The sequence below is a fragment of the Phaethon aethereus genome (assembly GCF_964289735.1).
Source record: "Phaethon aethereus genome assembly, chromosome: 15".
NCBI lineage: Eukaryota > Metazoa > Chordata > Aves > Phaethontiformes > Phaethontidae > Phaethon > Phaethon aethereus.
In genome coordinates, this window is record NC_138591.1 from 8,301,434 (window position 1) to 8,310,247 (window position 8,814).

At 37.2% G+C, this 8,814-nt stretch overlaps 1 protein-coding gene across 1 annotated transcript; it reads left to right on the plus strand.

Moving 5' to 3' along the window:
- Positions 1 to 705: 705 nt before the first annotated feature.
- On the plus strand, positions 706 to 3,364 carry LOC309410439 (parvalbumin, thymic CPV3; the record flags this gene model as incomplete). Its single annotated transcript, XM_082006822.1, has 4 exons — positions 706 to 766; positions 1,123 to 1,255; positions 1,696 to 1,805; positions 3,339 to 3,364. 4 exons carry the CDS (start codon positions 706 to 708, stop codon positions 3,362 to 3,364), a joined length of 330 nt encoding a protein of 109 aa, XP_081862948.1.
- Positions 3,365 to 8,814: the final 5,450 nt, after the last annotated feature.

Consider the following 8,814-nt stretch of genomic DNA (forward strand, 5'->3'; position numbering starts at 1 on the left):
TAGTTATTGTCATCTTTTGAATCCTTTATAAGCCAGAGTGGCAAGCCAGAGCCAACGTTACTATTTTGCCTGATACCTCCTCAGTTATTTTTCCTTTATCTAGTTGAGAAAACTATAAAGGTGAGCAGCTGACTTAAGATTAATTAAATGAAATTACTGTGCGGAGCTGCACCAGTAGTAAGTATAATAACCATTGTTCTAAGATTTTTATTTTAACTGCTGGAATTACATATGGATGGACCTTATATAGATAAGTATCAGTTTTCCTTTTATTCTTCAGAGCTGTTGAGGGAGAAAACAGAAGCAAACCTTTTTGACTTTCTTTTTTCTACTGCATATACTGTTATTTGTATTGCCAGATGCCATGCATTCCAGTAAGACTAATTATTAGATCAATGGTTACATAGGATTTAAAAACGTGCTGTACTTAAATAGGATGCAGGTAAATTATAAAAAATAATTTACATAATTCTTGTCATTAAAAAGTATTCTTTCAGCACTGCTATTTTTAAGGAAGTAATGTACTAAATTTTCTGATTTGTTCAGGAACAGCAGCAATGTCGGTTTGATCAATTAGCTTCACCTATCCTTAAAAGTCTTGTTAGCCATATAGTATTCTTCGAAATATAGAAAAAACAATTTGTTGTAAGATGCATTTGCATTTCACAAATCTGTTTGCAATATACTATTTTGCACAGGTCTAAAATGAGCCTTACAGACATTCTAAGCCCTTCTGATATTGCTGCTGCTCTGCGGGACTGCCAAGGTAAGAAAACAATTAAAACTCTGAATATCTATTATTTTGTGTAATACATGGCAAGTTTAACTCAGTCCCAAAGGAACAAGCGCACACTGTGAACAGATTTTTGTAATCTTTTTACTTAGCTGTCACAGTATATTTGTTTATGACTGCTTTATATCATCAGTTTGTAACTTAGCCTCATGTGATTTTTTTGATGTTTAGGAGGGTATGGTACAGTATGGCAAAATTAATTCTTTGACAGGCTTTATCTATCATTCATGTTTATAACAATTAAAATGTAACAAAGCAGCATCCTCAGACCATTTAGGAACAGTGAACGCAGTGGTCTGGGGTTAATTTATTTATTAATTTATTTTCAGCTCCAGATTCCTTTAGTCCAAAAAAATTCTTTCAGATCAGTGGGATGTCTAAAAAGAGTAGCAGCCAGCTCAAGGAGATCTTCCGGATTCTTGACAATGATCAAAGTGGCTTTATTGAGGAAGATGAGCTCAAGTAAGGATTTTCTGTGTTAACTATTCAAAGGCTATCCAAAAACAAGCACTGCTTTCTTTCCAGAACTGATCTGTAAATGTGAGCACAAGTTATGCTAAATGTTGATAAAACCTTCAGCAGATTGTGAAAGGTGTATTTAAGTAGATAATCCCTACAGAGAAAAACAAATTAGTAAATACCTTCTTTTAATGCTTAGTATAGAAAAAAATAACTCCCTGGGGATGGACTTTGGTAGCTGTGAGAATCAGCTGCATCAGGGCTGGACTTACAAAGCAGAAATGTGTATGACTAAGATTTATCTTGTCAAACAAAGCAGTGTTTGGAGGACTTGGCTACTGTGGTAATTAATTTATTTATAGATAGCTATCAGTTTGATTATACAGACAGCATAAAAGAATAAAATTCTGTGAAAATCATAATCAAAATTGTTTTCTTCCTAGGTATTTCCTTCAGAGGTTTGAGTGTGGAGCCAGAGTGTTAACCACCTCAGAAACCAAGACATTCTTGGCAGCTGCAGATCATGATGGGGATGGTAAAATTGGGGCTGAAGGTACAGAACAAGGCTCCTCAGGATGTGTGTAAATTATATGTAGTTTTCTTTTCTGTTGATGGTACATTAATGTACCTGCAGTGATTTTACTGAAACCCTGCAATAGCAATGTGTTTATGGGCAGAAATGGTCCCTGATCTTACAGGTTCATCTCTGCAACTTCTTTTGCACAAGCAAGTCAAAAAACCCCACCTTGGCTGCCCTAAGGCACTTTCTCCTTGCCACTCACAAATTTCCAGTTGTTTTGAAAGGAACCACCCCTTATTTCTCCTTCCATTTACTATGATGTAAAGCAGCACTAGCATCACTTGTAATACACAAATGTAAAATCAAGGACAAAAGAACCAGTTCTACACAGAAGAATCAATAGCACATACATCAGCTCGTTTACAGCAGTTACCTCCCAACAGAAATTCCACTGGTCAGTGAAGTCATTCACAATATGCAAGAGCTAGCAGCATGTAGGTCAGTATTTGTTTTGCATAATAAGGAGAACAGAATGATCAAGTGTCACTACCCCAACACAAGATCCCACAACAGGCTCTGTGCATGGGGATGGATGCTATTTATCTTCAGTGGCAGGTTAAGGAGCAGCTGGTATAGGAAGCAGCATATTGCACTCACCCCATGGAAATGCCAGTGGGATTTAATGGCTGCCCAGTGCAAAACCTCCTGATCTCATAATTCCATACTTCTGTATCCCATTTTGAACAGGAAGCACACACTCACTCAAAAGGCTTGTAGACAATGGCAACTTGCTCCATGAGAGAAGCAAGCTGCCTAGACAAGCATGAAAGGGGCTTAGGGAATAGCACGCAGGGAATGTGCTGGTGTGCAGATTCCCTAGCTCACTGCTCTAGGAGGACAGAACTCTTCTGTTTTTTTCTTTGGAAGGAATTAAATCCAGTTCCTTAGGAAAAGTGCCAGAATAAACACACATCATTTATGAAGTAATCTATATATTAGCACAGTCATTCAGGGACAGGACTGATCAGATACTCTAACTCACAAAAGCCAAATATTTAAAAGATCTTCCAAATAACGATATTTTATTGTACAACACAATACTTATGTATCATACCACATGGAACTGCACAATGTTTCTGGCTTTAGACTTTACTCTAAATCAACACTTCTCAATTGCTGAAACATTACAAACAGCTAATAAGACACGTGGACTCACTTTTTATTCTTGTACTTCAGCTCTTAACTTCTTCTTACTCAAATTCCATATTAGCCATTCCATTATTTTTGCCCAAGATCATTATTATGCAGAGGGAAGGCTAAAACTACCTTGAACGTTTTATTCTTCCTTATAAATGTCAGCAAAACACTGCCTTCCCATCAGTTGTTTGGAAGAGGAAATTTAGACAATGTCTCTCTTCCATACGTCTGGTCTTCTCCTCTGGTCATCTATCACGTAATTGTTTTCTGTTCATCCCTATTTGAAATCTCTTGATAAGCCACTAATCTTTTACCCTTAATCCTTTAATTTTAGTATTTCTACCATAAATATTCTCTCCTCTTTCGCAGAATTCCAGGAAATGGTGCAGTCTTAAGAGGTTCAAAAGGACCAAACAAGATAGAATTGGGATGAATCTGCACAAGACACTCCAAAACCTTGAAAATCAGGAGTCCCTTATTTATCTTGACAGTGTCTGTTATTTGTTCATTGCCTTAGCAATGTAACAAAACACTGATTAATGATTTTTTTTTCACTGTGTGGACCATTTACCATGTTCTAAACTCTACTTTAGCAGACACTTCCCTTTAAAATATCAAATAAAAATTAATCATATACAGTAGCTTGTGTCTGTTTTTCTGACTGCTAAACTGAAATGTATGAATTCTTAAATTAAAAGTGTTTAATCCCTCCAAGATCTTGATCTTATCAGACCTTCATAAATGGAACATCTTTTGAAATCAGTAGGAGTTCTGTTTACAATAGGCCTTCTGGATTAAGCTTAAAGTTCTCAAAACACTGAGAGCTTTGTCAAAGACTAGGAGTTCAAATATAGTTGTGAGGTAGGAGAGGATAAAATCTCTCACCGACTTCCAAGTGAAAAGCAATCATATGTTTTTGCTTAAGAAGTGATTTCTGCATGAGAATGTTGCAGTTTCAAACTGCTCTTTTTACATTAGCCAATTAAGAGAACAATAAATTAAAAATCACATGCTTTCCTGCAGAAAGAATTAAAAGGAAACCCTATGTGGACTTGAGGTTTCAGATAACTCTGAGGTTTTAAATAGCAGAGGGGAAGCAAAAGATATCTTCTTGGTGGTATTTTCTAGCTTTTTCAATAGGGAGGACTAAAAGTGTGGAGGAAGAATTTGTAGAATGCATGTTGAGAAAGCTCCAACGTACTCTACCCAGTATTTCCAGGCTATGTCTGCCATATCAAAAATGTCCTTCACAAAGGCATCTATCTCTGGGAATGCTGAAGAAATGTCTTTTTTTATGAACAATTCAGTCATTAGAAAAGAGAGATGTTCAGATGCTCTGATGGACTATTTATATGATCACTTGTTTTCTCAACATTAACAAGCGCTATATACTGCTGTTCATACACATGTAGCTTGTAGGCTTCACTAAAGCACAACAGAAGCCTTTTCAGCAAAGTGAATGGTTTAGAGTCACTGCAGTTTCAATGTATTTCTTCCTTTGCTGCAAATGACTACCTTTAAAATTAACTGCATTTTTTTCTTTTGAAAAGTCTCTGTAAATACTGGTCATTGTGCAGAGAAATGCCAAAACCTGAGCTGAACTGTTTATGAGAGAACCAGCTATCGCTGGGAAAAATACTAAAGAATCCGAATGCTCTTGCGAGAAGGATTATATATCTTTCAGAGCAACCAAGTCACAAAGACAGAGTCCATATGGCTAATGCTTCAATATGCTCAGCCTTTTTCTCTCTCCCAACCTGTATTTTGCAAACCTAGCAAAACAGTAATTGAAAAATTCCTGTTGGCCTCAAAACGTGTTCATCATCAAAGCAAAAGCAGTTAAATAAATTAAATTTCTCCTTTACCCAGTGTGAAAAAAAATTCATGGAGTGTCATCCTCCAAGACACCCTAGACAACTGCACCAGTACAGATTCTATAATGATTCATGCCTGAGTATTCACCTCTATGTCTTCTCTGCACCTCTATGTCTTACTCTTTGGGAGCCAAGTACTGGAGAACCAGTCAAGAAACATCTACTACCTTTTGAAAACATGTATACATTAATCTAAAATTCTTAACAGCTGATAGCTGAAAACAGAATTTTCATCCCATTTCAGAATGTCTTCAAACAGCTTAATTTGGCATACAACTTGTTTGTAAGCTGTTATTATACTCAGTACACATGAGAATTTAATATGGTCATCACATTTTTCCTTTTACTGTGCAAGAAGAATAAAAACTGATTAAAATTAATATTGAATTTTAATATTTCTTAACATCACAAAATATTCTCACCTGGCATAAATCACTAGAGTATCAATGCCTTAAACAGAGCTACTCAGATTTACACAAGCTGAGGATCTGACCACGGTGATTTTCATCATGTAAGATGGATATCACAGGATATTCATGGGCCACATCCTCAGCTTGTGTAAATCTGAGTAGCTCTGTTTAAGTTTTAACCAGTTTGTATGTAAAGGCTTTAGAAAAATTTTGTTCATCATAATTCAAAACATGTCTCATATTGTTTGTTTATAGCTTATTATTGTATAAAAGTTGTGCACTACAGCACCAAACAGAAAAAATACTACCCACTTACTCGAGATATTTTGAGATCTCTCTAACATTCAAAGTATTGCAGTTAAAGGAACCTTTCCATGCATTTCCATCAGGAAAAAAGTACCTTAAAAAAACTTAGTAGTACAGCAGCTACTCCAGTAGATTACAGTTCTCAATGGGAGAACGTTTTAAGTAAAGGAAAACTTGTTGACTTGTAAGATTTCTGAAGTGGAAGAAACTTTTAAAGCTAAAACAACTTATTACTTCCCTGGAATCCTTGAAATGCGAAACCATACGTTTGCATGCTCTTGTAAAACACGTGATAGTTGTAACTCAAACTGGATTTACTCACTGACAGAGATACCTGTCTGCTCCATGGTCTACAACAAAATGCCATCAGAAAGCCTCTTAGGGACATGGTATGCAGAATTCCAATTGTTTCAAGTAGGGACTTGTAACTGAGAAAACTCCTGGGTAGGGCTTTATTGACTGACAAGGAAGCGGAAACTAGAGATATTTACCATATTTAATCATCATTTAACATGTGGATGTGTGTGCTCACTGAAGGGAATGACCAGCCACTTTCTATAATCATGTATTTAATGAATGGGATGGAAATAAGGACTGCATTAATAAACTGCATTCACTACAAAGATCTGATATGAGAGGCAGCATTCAGAAATTAGCTGCTACGTACAATCATGCTTACTGATTCCAACAGAAGTTGCAACTAGTTATCAGAATTACCACTTGTACGTTGTATACTAAAATTATTCACTAGACACAACAACTATAAAAATATATTTTTAGAAAATACCAGAATACTTGTGATTCCATTAAACACGTCTCAGTGTTCCATTTCATGTTCACATTATTTACCCCATAATACCTTGTACCATGTTACCCTGTCTGTACATAGGTAAAATTAAAATATAAAAGAATAAACAGTGTCTTTATTCAACCTCTAAGCATAAGAAACACCATGCCTTAAATATGTCAAACTACGACATAATTCTTCATGGAATTCTCTTCCACATTTGTTGCTGTGATCACGAGGGAAATAATTAACATATTACTATAATTCATCTTCCGAGCTGAAATCCTTTCAGCTGTCTAGCACCTTCCTCATCCTCTCTTCCCAGCTTTTCTTTCACACGTACTACAGATCCAGGCTAGTAACAACACTACGTAACAACAGGGATTCCTGTTAAACACATTAAACAAATCAAAACACTTAAATATCTCAAGTTTTTGCATGAAAGTAGCTTTTTATTGTTATTCAGTGACTTTGTATCCTCAATCACAACCAAGGCTAGTGTAAAATTACTACCTTCCTTTATGAAATCTCTGATCCTTCAAAGCAAATACATCCATTACTAAACCATCTTTACTCACCATGATAGTCAGTTGCTCATATTCCTTGACATCACACTAAGAAGAAAACTGGGAGAGATGAATGATACTCTTAGCAGGACCCCCCTGCATCTTGCTGCAGTGTTGTATTTTCACACAGAGCTACAAAAGCCTGTTAAAGTGTTAACAAAGCATGCAGACCAGGGATACCACAGGCATTGTGCTTTTTGCTGGATCACAGTGCTATTTTGTAATTTATTTTCTAAACTAATCCCAAACTGCTGAGTCTACACATTTGTTAACACATTTAGACCACATACTGTCAATGGAACAGCTATTTGAGCTGTCAGCTGTATTTATTTACAGCTGTCAGCTCTAACAACCAGAGTGATTTATAGTATACCTTTTTGTTAAGTCTGCTACTATGCAGCTGACGGAAATGCTCAAAATAGTACCTAGAAATATGTTCAACAAACCAAAAAGTATGACTACACAATGCTGAAGATACTATTTCTTACTCCTATGTAATTTTTTTAATAAATTGGAAATCACTCATAAAGTTGTTAATTATTTGTCTCTTGATGCAGGAGTTGTCCTGTCAAATTCCCAATGTACTTATGCAGCAGTGTAATTTTACATAATCATGGGCTAGGAATCACGTTTCAAACTCAGGGTGATCTGATGCCACTTTGCAAATGTCAAGGTGTGGTGTTACTGCACATACAATTAAGAAGATGGGATGAAATTGGAACCACAATCGAAGTTTCTTCCTGCCCTGTTAATGTGCACATCAGAAATGTAATAATTTAATTGAATCTGTTATCACTTACTCTTCGTAGATTCTAACAAATACTTCCACCAAAAGCAATGTCAAGTTACAGATGAGGTTGCACTCAGCAGAACTGTATTTTAGTAATCACTACACATACATCAATTCCCTTCCTGGGGAAAGTCTGGCACAAAAAACACCTTCCTTAGCAATCACCAGTTACAGCAAGTATCCACTGTCCAACCACACATGCCCCCACAATATATCCCTTGCAACTGTATTTGTATTAGAGCAGTAAATAGGCACCCTAGTCATAGACCAGGATCTCCATTGTGTTAAGTCCTGAAAAACACACCTCTAAAGGTTTAACCCAACACAAGCCAAAAATCCACAGTCACTGCAGGTTTATAACTTATTTGGTAAGAATCAATTAACTTGACTATCAATACCACTAATTTTAAGAATTTCCATGTTTTGCCTTTAGCAATTAGTAACTTCCCCTCTGACCTGCAGTCCTGATCACACACGCACCCCCCCCCCCCCCCCCCCGTAGCATAGTTTAAGTGAGGGAGGAGGCTTTGCAGTTTTTCATTTGATATATTCAATCCTGACTGGATGTTCCCAGAAATTCTCTCATCTGTGTTGCAGCCTTCAAATGGACAGACCGTAACTCTAAAGGGCTGATCTGCACACACTGCTGAATTTTAACTCACAGCTGTATGGTAGGAAGCAAGAATTACTGTATTTGGATGCCTCATCCTGACACATTTGGCCTGATCCTTACTCAGCCCCTGCTCAGGGAAGCCCTGTGGAGCTCAGCACAGCAGGACCTTCCCCCATCCTGCTTTCTTGTGCTGGCAAGAGACAGGAGTCACCATCTACCATGGCCTCTCCAAAAACACCTACATTAAATTAAAATCCAGACTCTCTCTGCAGCTTTGGATACATTTCCTACAGCCGTTGAGACCCGGCTGGCACTGACTGGGAATGCTCTGCCTGCTGCTATGGCTCAGCCTGTTGTGTCGCTCCTACCTGTCCAGTCCACACAGCTTGAGGAGCTACTCAGCTCTTGAGAGGTTTGGGTTATACACCATACATGCAGGTAGGAAAGATGACACACAAGGTAGTGATGAGCTCTGCATTCATGGAAAGGGAGTCTGCAC